The 14,526-nt window shown below is 52.0% G+C and overlaps 1 protein-coding gene across 1 annotated transcript in view; it reads right to left on the reverse strand.

Annotated features, from left to right (window-relative positions):
* Positions 1-785: 785 nt before the first annotated feature.
* Disp3 (dispatched RND transporter family member 3) overlaps positions 786-14,526 on the reverse strand; it is a 55,621-nt gene continuing 41,880 nt past the window's right edge. The window contains exons 16-21 of the mRNA XM_006975250.4: positions 13,614-13,740; positions 13,028-13,173; positions 7,537-7,696; positions 6,784-6,897; positions 6,159-6,325; positions 786-5,209 (exon numbers count right to left, since the gene is read on the reverse strand). Coding sequence (XP_006975312.1) covers positions 4,847-5,209; positions 6,159-6,325; positions 6,784-6,897; positions 7,537-7,696; positions 13,028-13,173; positions 13,614-13,740 — 1,077 coding nt within the window. The 3' untranslated portion in view covers positions 786-4,846. The remainder of the gene's footprint in view (positions 5,210-6,158; positions 6,326-6,783; positions 6,898-7,536; positions 7,697-13,027; positions 13,174-13,613; positions 13,741-14,526) is intronic.

Raw genomic sequence — 14,526 nt, forward strand, 5'->3', positions numbered from 1 at the left:
AGGGTGGGGAGGAACAGCTCCTGCTTACTGAAGAGTTTTGGAATGCTGAACACATCCATCTACTCAGGGTTGGGAGAGACCTGTCTGATAAGAGACGACAGGGAGGATGGCAGGACAGGTATCACTGCGGCCACGGCCTGGGCAAACATCATCTTATTAAAACACAAAGACCACACTCAGTGGGTATTATTCTATTTAACGGATGAGTGAGCAGGTAAAGACGGAATGTGTGACTTGCCCAGACACAAGGCCAGCTGAAGCAGAATGAAGGTGCTATTGTAAGAGCATGGCAGGGCGCAATGAGCCAAGATCTGACCTCCCGCTACCCAAAGCAGCCCATTCTGAGCATTTTCACTGCTCATTCATCTACACCTGGGTGTGTGTGTGTGTGGGGGGGGATCAGGGCCACCACTGCTTTGATCACCCCAGTCTCTCTAGCTCCAACCCTGTCCTTGCTTGGAGAAGGTGGCAGGTGGGCTCCTGGCATTGCCACCAGCAGCTCCTGGAAGGGCATCAGATGCCACAAATGTCAGCTTATGCTTGTTGAAGTCTGTAGTGGGACCCCTTCTCTCCCTCCTGCTGCTGGAGTGAGCTTCTCAAGAAGCCAGTGTCAGCCACCCCTCTCTTTACAGGAAAATCATCTACATGATCGATTCCCGCAGTCAGAACACCGAGTGCACAAAGATTTACGGTCGGAGGCTTCTTCCATGGCTTCTGCCTCAGAGTAGCGCTCCCACCCCCGGCACACACAGGTAACCACTGTTTCGGTTTCTCCTTGTATTGTTCTCCAGAATTATTTAATGCACATGCAAACAAAAAACAAGTACAGGTTCTCACCTGCTTGGATATTGTTCAAACACATAAGCTAGTGTAGCCCACAGTTTTACAACCTCCTCTCTCATTTAATCTCCCTTGGCAATTTTTCCATCCCAGCACTGAGGAAGCTCCCTCTTAATTTTCAGTTGCAGAGAGCAGACCTGTGGTGCTCACTCCCCCTCCAGTGCTGATGGATGTGGTGGGCTCTGGCACTTTGATAAGCCAGACTAATCTTCAGTGCATACCTTCTGCACTCGTCAAGGGTTAAGTTTACCTGCAAGATCAATTCACAGGGGCAGGGGTGATGAATCCAAGGGTGGCATGGCTATAATTCTGCTACTGACAAACAGTCCTGCATGGCTGAGCAGATTATGCACTCCAACAGGAGATCCCCGAGAACCTGCCTTCCCACAGCCTCATCACCAAACTTTTAAATCTTCCAGGCAGATAGAGAGCGGGCTTCTGTTGGGAAAGACTGTCGTTGTACCTGCCTCCACCCCGGGAGGAAACACAGCATCCTCTGGCAGACGGGGGAGGTGGGCACAGTCCTATCCATTCTCAAAGCTTGTGGTCAACTAGGGAAGAGGACAGGGACACATCTCTGTCTGCAGCTTCCTTAATGGGACAAGACAAAGGCACTTTTGTGAGGCACACTGAGGATTCTCAAGGGACAGGGAACAATCTTTAAAAGTAGAGTAGGCACCCCTTAAAAGCAGCTGTCGTTGGCAACTGCTCTTGATGGAGAGGTGGGTCAAGGGGCCTTTGGTGGGTGTAGGGATTTCCCACCACCCTCAGACCCCCTCGTGCCCTTGGCCCCTCCTCCACACAGAGGACTGTCACCTTGGCACACCGATGCCTGCACACCCTGGGGCCCCCCGGGCTGGTTGCTGAGCTCAAGTGAACAAAGATCTCATTAAGCTCAGCGAAGCTCATTAAGGTTGCAGCCCACATTGGCGTCAGAGGAAGGTCAAGCCTGTGTTCATGGGAGCTGGTGCCTCTGGGACCTGGTGGTGCCAGCAGTCACAAAGATGAAGGGGATCAAAGAGGCAGACAGCTGCGTGGCCCAAGCTCCCTAGAGCACCCAAACTGTCACCACCTCCTTCTCCCACGTCTACCCCTCCCCGGGGAGAGCCAGGTGGGAAGTGGGTCTATCAGTCACTATACAGGGGCTCCAGGGAGGAAGGTAGGGAAGTATGGCTGAGACGCTACAATTGGATGTGGAGATTGCCATCCTTGGAGGAGACAGCAAGCCTGGTCAGAAGCCAGTGGTGCCACAGGCACTTACCCTCTCTGATAACCAGACTGCTCATCTGTAAATCAGAGGCTGACTTACAGGAGTCCCACGGGTCACAGAGTTGCCCAGAGGCTAGGGAGCCTGAGCCACAGTTTTCTCCATCCTCAGCCCACCTATGCAGCATCCCCACAGCTCTCTGAAAAGGCGGAGGTTCAGGGAAGAATGAGCTATTCCATTAAAGTAATGGACCAGGCAGGGCTCTCCTCAAGTGAGCGAGTGCCATGTGGACAGCATGTAAATGACCCAGCTCTACATTAAACTGGGTTATTGGGAAGTCACCAGGACAAGGTCTTGGAGACATCAGTCCTTCTGGGACATACTGTCAGTTTTCCAAGCCTTCTCCAACTCTCTTGACATACCATTAGCACCACACTCCACGTTGTGGTCAGATAGAAGGACCCTGTATATGTGGGCGCCACACAGTGGGCTCCAGAAGCCCCGAGTCAGAACCAGCCTGTTCCCTGAGACCTTCCTCCCAGTGACAGGCCTCCCAGGGTTCCAGCTTTACCAAGAGGAGAGTGTGATAAGCAGATCCAAGAACTTGCTTCAGGAGTTCAAGAACAGGCCCCTTGATCTGACTGCAGCCTCCAACCCCCTAGGAATATAGTCTGCCTTTGTGAGAGGTTATGTGCCTTGATGGTTGATGATGCACTTTGGGGACACACTTAGGCTCCACATCTGGCTCGTGATCCAGAAAAAACCCATCTCTCATGCATTGGCTCCCTTGAATGCATCACCTACACCTGATGATTAGAAAAAGATCTGACTCCTGCTGGGCATGGTAGTGCATGCCTTTAGTTCCAAGTACTCTCGAGGCAGAGGAAGGTGGCCCTAAAGAGCGAATTCCAGGACAGCCAGGCTACACAGAGAAACGCTGTCTTGAACTCCCCCATCCCCCTTCCCTGAAAAAAAAAAAAAGAAAAGAAAAAGACCAGACTCTTGTGTGTGACTGCCCTGCTCCCATGTATGCTATGGTCCTAATGTCTAGTCCTCACAGACAGTTTATTAGGGGTGGGGTCTCCGAAGCCAACAAGGGTAAGATGGAGTCATTAGGATGAGGCCAAATCCAGCACGACAGATGTCCCTCTTAGAGAGGGACAAGGACATAAAATGATAGGCACATGGAGGCCAGCAGATACCCAGCAGCCAAGGGGAGGGTGCTGGACCAGATTCCCTCTTTGGATTCCCAGAGGGAACAGCCTGACTATCACAGCCGAGGACCCTCTTCTGCTGCAGACATCTGTGGTGCCATCATGGCCCCTCAGGAAACAAACACCAACTCCAAGAAGAGCATCTGCTGTGTTACATGCCAGCCTATACCAGTGATCATTTCATTCCTCCACTGTGGACGGTGGGTCCAAAGGTTTGATACTCCCTCAACAAACACTGGGCACCAAGCCATGCCAGATGTACACCAGACAAGGACACAGTGGTATCTGCTTTGCACCCCAGCTCTCCCTTCAATATCTACTAGTGACCAGGTGAGCTGGTATGTAGACCACCCTGGATTCCTTTCTCCCCATCAGGGATCTGTCCCAGCTCAAGCTGTGTCCAGCTTTAGAGAGCCCAAGGGCCACATGTCTATTCCCAGGAAGGTCAGTGGCTGTCACAAAATGCCAGGCTTTCAGAGATGCCCAACTGTGGACTGGATGGGCCCCATAAAGTCAGAGGCATCTCCTGAGCCCCACCTCCCACTGGGAGGCCCCAGCCTCCCACTGAGCCCAGAGTGCCCCATCTCTGTACTGGACACCCCCATCCACCTCCGTGCCTGTCCAGGTCCGGTACCACCCTCTGTGCCAGGCTGCGTGTGAACACTTAAGTTATTTCAATTTTAAGAACATGATGGAGGCAGCGAGGCTGAAAATGCTTGTGTTAATAGCAGCGGTCTGCAGTTTCGGCTCACTTTAATAGGGACCATCTGCTGTGAGCAGGCGGCTGGCGCAGCCAGCTCCTCCCCGTGCGTGCGTGCGTGTGTTCGTGCGTGCGTGCAGCACCTCACCACACACGAGTCATCCATTCTCAGTCAGGTGATGGAGAGGAGGCTTGGGATCCGTGGGGGTGGCTGAGCCAGAACTCCAGGGAGGGATTTTTAGGCTCCCTGGAGGCTGGGGCTGGGGCTAGGACATGCATGACCCCAGGAAGTGCCTCTGTCTGTGCTGGCCTGGATACAGACCGGGCCACGAGGATCACAAGGTCATCAAGCACTGGCTGCATAAAGCTGAGGGGGTGTGGTTCAGGGGTTGTGCACCCCCTGGATCCACTGTGCTCTTCCTGCAAAGGCCCAGGGAGGCCTGTGCTCCTAGGCAACTCTGGCTCTGCCCTGATCCAGCCACAGGGCAGTCCCCGCCTCCTGGTGCCTCAGTTTCCACATCTGTAGAGTGGGAGTCCTGAAATGCGCACCCAAGCAGGTCATGACACTGAAGCAGTGTGAGAGGAGGCCCTGGTAGGAAGCCACCTGCTCTGTGGTGACAGTATGGAAGGAGGGCCAGTATCCTCCACTGCCAGGCAGACCTCAGTGTGGGGGCTATAGCCCAGACAGTATGGGGTTGTCTGACTTCACACCCAGTCTGAGCTGTGATGAAGGTGGTGGACCCACACAGCTCTGAGTCCCAGTTCCACGAAGCCTGTGAGCGGAACTAGTTGGGACTGGGCCAGAAAACAAAGAGCCTCTGAGTCTCCGATCCCCTCATCCTCGGCTGCGGGGTGAGATGCATGAGTCAGGATGCGAACACAGGGCTATAGCATAGCCCCGCTGGGCAGGGGGATCTTGTAGCCACTGCGCAGGAGCACGAGACAGGCACCCAGCCCTAAGGCTCCGGCCAGCAGCACAGCACCCAGGGCCTTGAGGAAGGAAGTCCTGGTCCGGGTGAAGGAGCCGGGGGCCATGATACCCAGCAGGGCGGTGCTGACGGTGAGTGTGTAGAGGATGGACACGCCTGTGTTGAGTGCCACAATCTTCCCGAACTTGGCAAATGGGGCGATAATGCAGAAAAAGAGCGGGACCGTGGCGATGACAGTGGTGAGGGCGCTGGACACGATAGCCACGCCGACGTGCCGAACAGCCTCCAGCGTCCTCCACTGGCGCTGAGAGCTGGCATCCTGAGGCCGTGGAGAGAGAGAGTGAGCTGGGGCTGACACCCACGGCGGGTAACACACCTGCGGCTTGGCTTTGGGACAGGGGGCATATACTGCTGCCCCAGGCTGGCTCTGCCTGAGACTGGCTCCCACCCCCGTAAGTAGGACGGTGATGGAGGGCCAGAGGCACAAGCATGCTGATAGGATTTAGGATGGGAGGCTATGCACGGTGGGTCCTTAAAAATGCGAGTTCTGACCGGAGTGATTCCATTCTTCTGACAATAAAGTGACTAAAAGTGTAGCTGACTTAATTTTGTCAGTGTCTTCACTTTAGTTGTCTACTTGAGACAACCTAGAATCACCTGGGAGAAAAGTCTCAATGAGGGATCGTCTATTCGGGTTGGGTTGTTGGGGATGGCTAAAAGACATGGGAAGACGCAGCCTACCGTGGGTGGTGCCATTCCCCAGGCAGGGGGTCGGGGGAGAGTGTCCTGAACTGCTTAATAGTGGACAAGTCAAGGTGAGCACAAGCAAGCAAGGGAGCACGCATCCAATTTCTCTCTAGTATGTAACTAGATGTCTGAAGTTTTTGCCCGTCTATAATGTTGGGCCATAAAGTAGAATTTTAAGCCAAACAAACCTTTCTTCCTCTATGTTGATTTTTGTAGGGGGTATTTTATGACAGCAACAGACGTTAACTAGAACAACCCCACCCCCGGCCCCTTCCTTAGGTCCACAGCAAGCTTTGGCTGTTACTACATCATCAGTGGGCTGCAGGGAGGAGGGTTGTGTTCTCATGGCTGGAAAGACACCCCATGCACTCAGGGCTGTGGATTGAGACACCGCATTCTTGGGAACAGCCCTTAGGACACAGCCTGCCTAGGGGTGGAGTATGGGATGTCCATCTGTCCTTCCCTCCCACTGCCCCAAGGTGGGAGCTGAGTCAGGGTCAGGCATGCACAGGACCACTCACCTCGGCCTGGTGGGGGGGTAGGTTCTCCCCAGCTAGCAGGTAGCCTTCTACTAGGTGGACACAGTAATCCACAGAGGAGCCAACCAGGATGGAGAGGGAGATGGCCTCCACCGCACCCATCTCCCAGCCACTCCAGTACATGATGGTCACCACGAGGCAGACGATGCCTGTAAGAGGGGCAGCAAAGGCACCCTTAGACCTTGTCCTATCTAGATAGGATAGACCTTATCCTATCCAGGGATGAGGGTCAAAGCCAGAGAGAAGGGAAGGAGTGGGGGAGGGGGCAGGTACAGCAATGTGTCACTCACCTAAACAATGCCACAGAGAGACACCTGGCTCCACTCAGGGAACACAGACATGTAGTTTCTATGTGTCACTGTCACTGAATGCCAAGCTGAGGGTCTTTGGTATGAGTGAGAATGGCAATAGGGGCTTTGCTAGGACTGGGTGGCCAGAGGGTCCGAGAAACTTGCTGCCTTGAGGTCCAGAAGACCCCTCCCTGGTCCCATTCTCTTCAGCCTGGTCCACTGTCGCACCAAGCACTTGCCCGAACCCGGCCTGTTGTCTCCCGCCACGTACCCCGGCCGATCTCATCCCCAGCGCGCGTCACCCTTGGCACACATACCCAGGATACTAAGAAGCACGGGCAGCAGGAGGAGGACGTGGGTGGTGAACACAGCCACCGCGGCCACACAGATGAGCAGCGAGAGGACCAGGCCGTACAGGGCGCTCTGTACCCCTGCAAGGTAGGAGAGAAGGGGACTCAGGCTGCAGGGCGAAGAGGCTGTAGCTCCGCTTGACCCCAGGTCAGAGGTTACCAGTGTGGTTTAGCCAGCTTCGCTACCCTGAGCCTCTCTCTGGGAGAAGCAAGGTCTGCCCACAGGTCAATTTTATTTGGAGTTCAAGGAGTTAAACAGGCCCCCAGAGAGGGGTGGCCCCTAGGAAGGGCCATGACCTACTTTAAAAATTATTATTGCATGTGTGTGCACGCGCCCATGTGACCCGGCACACATGTTCAGATCAGAGGACTTAGCGGAGTCAGTTCTCTCCTTCCGCTGTGGGATTCGGGGATTGACTCAGAGCATCAGGCCTGCATAGCAAGTGCTTTTATCCATGGAGGCATCTCACTGGCCTGAATGTTAGTTTCCAGGTGGCCAAATTCAAGATCACACGTGGCCAGATGCCACCAGCAGGAGAGGACCCACACTCTGGCCTCTCATCAGCAGCCTGGCAGCCACACCACACTCTCCCTGGGTTCTGAGCCAGGACTCAGGATAACAGAAGAGTGGCACAGACCGCACCATGCCCTCAACGTGGGTAGCTGCCCCTGTGTGGCTGCCCACCACCCAGCCTGGGGCAGGGCTGGGCTCACACCCACCTATGATCTCCATGAAGATCTGCTTCCAGTGCTCACAGGTCTGGAAGCCTCGGCGCAGGGCTGAGCCCTCGGGGAAGGTCTGCAGCTGCTGCCGGAGGAAGCTCTCCCATCGCAGGTAGTCCGAGTAGGTCTGGAAGGAGGACTTGCCCTTGTACGTGGTCTGCAGGGGACAGGGGCCGGTGAGACTAGTGACAGAGACTAGAGACTCTGCTTGCATTTCCTAGGGACAGCTGCTCTGTGGCCACCAGTGGAGGGGGTCCTGTGAGGATGTGGGTGCCAAACCACGCCCCATGCACTGCCACTAGCTCTGGACTAACATAACACACTCTTAGAATCCTCCACACTCCCGTGTGCCACCCTCTACCTCTCCAGGAAGCCTCTCCACATGACCTTAAGACTGCCTGGGGTCCATCCCCTCTGAGAAATTTTCTTTTTGTTCGTGGCATGCTTCCTCTGGGCTCTCAAGCACTGGCCACTCTCCCCAGGACTTCCTCATGGCTCTCAGCACATCTGGGCAGATGTTTGTCTCTTGGCTGAAGATGCAAGCTCACAAGGCCTTGGGAAGTCGGCTAGTTCACAGTGCAGGGTCCTAAAAGGGTTTAGGACCTTCCTCTGTGTCCCCTCACTGATCCAGTTCTACTCTTGCTATGATTTAGTCTCAGCATGTCTATGCACAGATGTGGTGTGTGTGTGTGTGTGTGTGTGTGTGTGTGTGTGTGTGTGTGTGTGTGTGTGTGTGTGTGTGTATGCACATGCATACATGTGAGTCAGTGCTGCTGAGGGTCAGCTTGGAAGAGGATGCCCTGGTGAGTGACTGAAATGATCAAGGGCATTGCCAGTTTTAAGGTAGCTGTGGCATCAGCCTGAACAAAAGGAAGGCAGTTCAATGACATGCTACAATGTGGATGGATCTTGAAGGACATGTTGCCCACTGAAAGGACCAATCTGTGGTTCCATTTATATGATATATTTAGTGTAGTTTAACACTAAATATATCTACAGATATATTTATTACAGAAAGTAGAGTGGGGGTTGCCTAGGGCTGGGAGGAAGGAACTTTTTTATTAACGGGGGCAAAGTTGTGCAGATGGCTGGTATCAATGGTAGTACAACAGTGACAATGTATTTTCCTTTCTTTTTGAGGCAGGGTCTCACCACAAGGCCCTCGCTGGCTAGGAATTCACTATATAGACCATGCTGGCCCCAAACTCACAGAAATCAACTTGCCTCTGCCTTCCAAGTGCTGGGATTAAAGGTGTGTGATACCATGCTCAGTGGCCAATGTCACAAAAAAATTTTATGCTTAAAATGGTGGGATGGCCAGTCTTCATGCTCAACTTGACTAGAATTAGAATCACTGAGGATCTGATGAAATACACCTCTGAACATGTATGTTGAAGGTATTTCCAGGGAGTTAGAGCAATTGAGAGGAAAAGACCCACTCTGGATGTCAGTGGCACTGTTCTATGGGCTGGGGGCATACATTAAATAAAATATTAAGAAAATGCTTGAGAATACCAACATTCTTTCTCTGCTTCCTGGCAAACCATGACAAAAATACTCTGTTCCTCCACACTGTCTCAGCCATGATGGACTAAACTCTTCCTCCCTACTCCCAGTTAGAAATTTAGGTCATAATAATAGAATACTAACAATACAGAAAGTGGTACCAGGAGTGGGGTTGTTACTGTAACTAAGCCTGACCATGTAGTTCTTATGCCCCTAGAGATTTGAAGGAGGGATTTGAAAGAGTTTGGCTCTGTGGGGCTAGAAAAACTCTAGAATGCTCTAACCAGAGCTTACTGGGCCATTTTGGTGGGAGTTTGGAAGACCAGAATGCAGACAGGAGTTTGGAGAGTAATGACTATGTGCTTGAAGTTACAGGTGGGAGCAAGGGCTCTACTGGGAATTAGAATGGAGTCCATTCTGTTATAATCTGGCAAAAACACTGTCTACATATTATCTTGTCCCTGTTGTGGATAATTTTAATTGTCAATTTGAAATATCTACAATGACCTGAGAAGAAACTCCCAGTGATGAGCTGTCTAGGTCAAGTGAACCTGAGGGCATGTCTGTTTGTGGTGGTATCTTGATTACATTAATTGAGAGGAGAAGACCTACTCACTGGAGGTGGCACCGTTATCTGAGTAGGGGAGCTTGAACTGTGGAAGACTGTAAAGCCAAGGAGCTGGAGAGGTGGCTCAGTGGTTAAGAATACTGGTTGTTCTTGCAGAGGAGCTGGATTTGATTCCCAGCACCCACAAACTGGTTCACATCCATCTGTTAACTCCAGTTCCAAGACATCTCATGCATTCTTCTGGCCTCTATGGGCACTGAATACATGTGCTATATGGACATACATGCAGGCAAAACACTCATATACTACTAATAATAACAACAACAATAATAATTTTAAGCCAGGCGGTGGTGGCACACACCTTTAATCCCAGTATTCAGGAGGAAGAGCCAGGCAAATCTCTGAGTTTGAGGTCAGCCTGGTCTACAGAGTGAGATCCAGGACAGGTACCAAAGCTACACAGAAAAACCCTGTCTCGAAAAACAAACAAAACAAAACAAAACAAAACAAAACAAAACAAAAATGAAGTGTAGAGCTGAGCTCACACATGCCTGCACATTACTTTCTGCTTCCTGACTATGACTGCAGTGAGACCTGATGTCTCAGGACCCTGTCACTGTGAGTTATTGTGATTGACCAGAACCTGGAACTGTGAGCTAAATAAACCCTTCCCCTTTGAGTTGCTTTTGTCAGGGTGTTTTATAACAGTGTGCTGGAGTTTTGTGTCAACCTGACACAAGCTAGAGCCATCTGAGAGGAGGGAGTCCCAATTGAGAAAATGCCTCTTTAAGATTAGGCTGTAGGCAGGCCTGTGGGGCATTTTTAAAATCAGTGATTGGTGGGGGAGGGCCCAGCCCATTGTAAGTGGGGCCATCTCTGGGCAGGTGGTTCTGACTCCTATAAGAAAGCAGACTGAGCAAGCCATGGAGCAAGCCAGTAAGCAGCACCCCTCTGTGGCTTCTGCATCAGCTTCTGCCTCCAGTTTCCTGTCCTGTTTGAGTCCCTGACCTGACTTCTTTCAATGACCAGTGATATGGCAGTGTAAGCCAGATAACCCCTTTCCTCCCCAACTTGCTTTTGGTCATGGTGTTTCATCACTGCAATAAAAACCCTGACTAAAACAAATAGCAACTGGAAAGATATTAAGACAGTCTCCAAACATTGTGAGGGGATGCATTTGAAGGTGACAGATTAATTAATTTGGCCAAGGAAGTTTCAAGACAGCATGAGGTCAAGGCTACAGCATAGTTAACGATGCCCACTTTTAGCCAGATTTATAGTAAAAATAAGCATTCAAAAACACAGAGTAGAAGGGTTTGAAAAACATGCAGTCTGCTCACAAAGGGAACTAGTTAAAAGCTGTAGAAGAATGATTGTGCGTAGATTAGCACTGTTAAGGAAAGCCCATGCATTTCTAACTAGTACAACAGGAAAGACCTTAAGCACATTGCAGGAATTAGACTCCAGTGCATAAAAATGATAATGCATCTGAAAGATCTTTTTTTCCTTGGCAAACTCAGGGCTACCTAAGGAAGTGTTTTCCTGAGTTCAGCTACCTGGGCACTTAGAGGCTACTGAAGCCACGGTCCAAAGGGGCCCTTGGACTGCTCAAGTTGGTGTCAGACCTTGGTGTCATCCATATGGTGCTGGTTTGCGGATATGCAGGATGCAAGAGGTCACGGCGCTTTACAGGGGCTCACATCTGAGAGCTTGCCTTGAGTCTCAGAGGAGACTCTGAAGTCAAGACTTTTGAAAAACGTCAGAACTGTTAAGAATACATTTTTTTCATTGTGAGATGGACAGGAGCCTTAGAGGGGACCAGGGTGGAAGATCAGGGCTTAAATTGATACATTTAGGTGTCAAGTTGACAAGGCATGGACTCATAACAAATTATCTTTATTGTTAATTTCATATTCAGAAACACCTAGGAGACAGCGAGGGAAACTTGGAGGTTTCTACAGAGCACTGAGTGAGGGAGAAAAACTCACCTTGGATGTGGGTGGCGCCACCCACAGGCTGGGGTCCCAGGTGCAGTGAGAGAGGCTAGGGGAGTGCCAGCAGTGGGGTGCCAGGATTCTCATTCCTGGCCTACTGGGTGTGCCCCCCTATTCTCTGCTACGTCTTCCTTACCATGGTGAACTGAACTCTCCGAAACCCTGAGCCAGAATACGTCCTTTCATACGTTGTTCTATTTTCCTTCCTTCCTTCCTTCCTTCCTTCCTTCCTTCCTTCCTTCCTTCCTTCCTTCCTTCCTTCCTTCCTTCCTTCCTTCTTTCCTTCCTTCCTTCCTTCCTTCCTTCCTGCCTTTCTCTTTCTTCCTTTCTTTCTTTTGGGGGGTGGTGGTATCAGCAACAAAAAACCAACTAATTCAGACACTAAGTTCTACAGTATGTTTCACACACACACACACACACACACACACAAAAAAAAAAAAAAAGAAGAAGAAGAAGAAGAAGAAGAAGAAGAAGAAGAAGAAGAAGAAGAAGAAGAAGAAGAAGAAGAAGAAGAAGAAGAAGAAGCCTGTCTGGAGCTTCGATTCAGACCTTGCATCAGCCTGGGATCACACACATCAGGTTGGGGTTCACCAGTCCATGATATGGATCAGTGGCTTCATGGTTTGTATCACAAGTAACAGTGACCATGGGAGAGTGCACGAGGGGCTGGAGATCAGGCCCACCCTCCCTCCTCCCACCTGGTCTCCATTTCCGTGGGCCTGTGTCTCCATAACAGCCAGATTGGGCTCGGCAGAGGAAGGCTGGTTTTTTGTTTTGTTTTTTTGTTTTGTTTTGTTTTTTCAAAACAAGGTTTCTCTGTGTAGCCCTGGCTGTCCTGGAACTCACTCTGTAGACCAGGCTGCCTTGAACTCACAGAGATCGGATTGGCTCTGCCTCCCAAGTGCTAGGATTAAAGGCGTGCACCACCACTGCCCAGTTAGGGGAAGGCTTTTTAACCCTGCTTTGTAGGTGGAGAATCAGAGGACAGAGGGAACCGGGGATCTGATCCATGAGGTCATTCACACCAGGATCAGGTAGAGGCTGGGTCCCTGCTCTCCACATGGAGGCGGCAGGACACCAAATCGAGCCTGAGAGACTGAAGTGCCAGGTCTCAGGGAGGCCGGGCCGGGTGATATGACTGTGTGCATGTGTGTGTAACATATCCCTGTCCTCCCTCGGCAGAGCCTAGGGAACATAAAGAAGACAGTGGGGAGCAGCCTGGACCCCTTTCCTCCCACAGATTTTAGTCTGTGTGGCAGAAAGGATGAAACGGTGAAGTCAGGTGGGGTGATGCTTGTCACTGACAAACGCCAGCTGTGCACCTCAGGCCAAAGCCTGGGTGTCTTTCTCTGGTCTGAGGGACAGGAGTGGAGAGGGATATGTTTAAGACAGCCAGACTGCTCAGTGCCCCCAGGCTCACCGACTCGAAGGCCATGGAGATCCACTGCACACGGCCCTCCTTGACACCCACCGCCCCGTGGGACAGCTGCCCTGGCAACAGGTTGGGCTCAGGCAGCTCCTTGCACTCTGGGTGCAACATCTGCAGGAAGGAGGAGATGCTGTACCCTGTAGGAAGAAGCAAGAGGAGGCTGTGGCAGGAAGCGGGGCCAATGCCACACAGTACACCTGGGTGCACACTCACCTGCCTCTCAAGCTTCCAATGTGCTTGCAAACATTGGGCAGTGTCATTGAGAGACCTACAGACCACACCTGCCACCTCAGTGGCAAGTAATATTTTGGGTCACCTCAGTCTTTGGACCAGCGAGTCGCCTAGCTCTCAATTTTGGAAGCGCTCCCCCTTGAGGTATACCTAAGCATTACACCAGCACACCCTTGGGCGTTCCCATTCTCTTGCAAGCCTGTGCATATCCGGGAAATGTTTGTACAGAACCGTGAGCGCTGTATAGGCACACTCCAGCACAGACATCCAAACACTAGGCATGCATTATTGAGCTGCATCATGTGAACCATGACCTCACAGCTTCCTCAGCCATGACCACACATACCTGAGGGCAAGCACTGGGCCCCGCCTGGCTTCACCAGCTCCGAGTTGCCCGCGATGGCCTTGCAGAGGCGACACAGGTGTCCGATTTCTTTGAAGAGGTCAAAGCTGCTGTCATAGACGACGCTGCCCTTTCCCAAGGAGACACACCGGCCCGGGCACTCAGTGAGTTGCGGACTCAGTCTCGGGCTCCCTTCCCCACCTTGGACTCAGACCCCTCAGCAGCTCCCTTTTACTGTAACCACCATGCCACACCCTCACGGGGACACCCACAGTTCCCTTTGCTCGGCCTCTTTGGCGCCTCTGCTCTGGTAACAGCTCCCCCTGCAGTGCTCTGCTCTCACCTCTGTTCTCTCTCAGCTGGACTTCATGCTTTTCTCCCTCGCCTCCAGCCAGCTCTAGCCTGCAGGCCTGCCTGTCCCCTGCCCAGGCTCCCACCCCTACCCTGAATGCGGACAGTGTCCATCTGGACTGGAAAGACAGGGCTCATCTTCTTCCTTTTGTTACTGGAGAGGCTGTGCCTGCCATGCCTGTGCCCAACCCAACTATGACCTCTAGTGACATTTTAAGTACACCTGCCAGGCCTTTCAATCACACACGGTCAGTGATGTCACACAGACCCCATCCCAGAGAAGGACAGGTTTCACACATGCTTCCTCTCATCCCTATTCCAGCCCTGAATGGAGACTGCCAGCCAGTGTAGGGTCCCCAAATGCACCCATGTTCCTGAGTAATTCTCAATCAGTTCTGCTCGGCTCTCCAGGGGAACGATGCCCCCTTGGGGGCCTGTGGAGGTCCCGTGTGGGCTGGAAGAGCTTTGTAGGTGTCATGATTGTATGTGAAGGGCTAGGCTGGCAGACCACGCGCAGGTGCCAGTTTCCAAGTTGCTGCTGCAGCTGGGCCCTTCTACGCCTGCC

Source organism: Peromyscus maniculatus, chromosome 2 (assembly GCF_049852395.1).
Source record: "Peromyscus maniculatus bairdii isolate BWxNUB_F1_BW_parent chromosome 2, HU_Pman_BW_mat_3.1, whole genome shotgun sequence".
NCBI classification, from domain to species: Eukaryota; Metazoa; Chordata; class Mammalia; order Rodentia; family Cricetidae; genus Peromyscus; species Peromyscus maniculatus.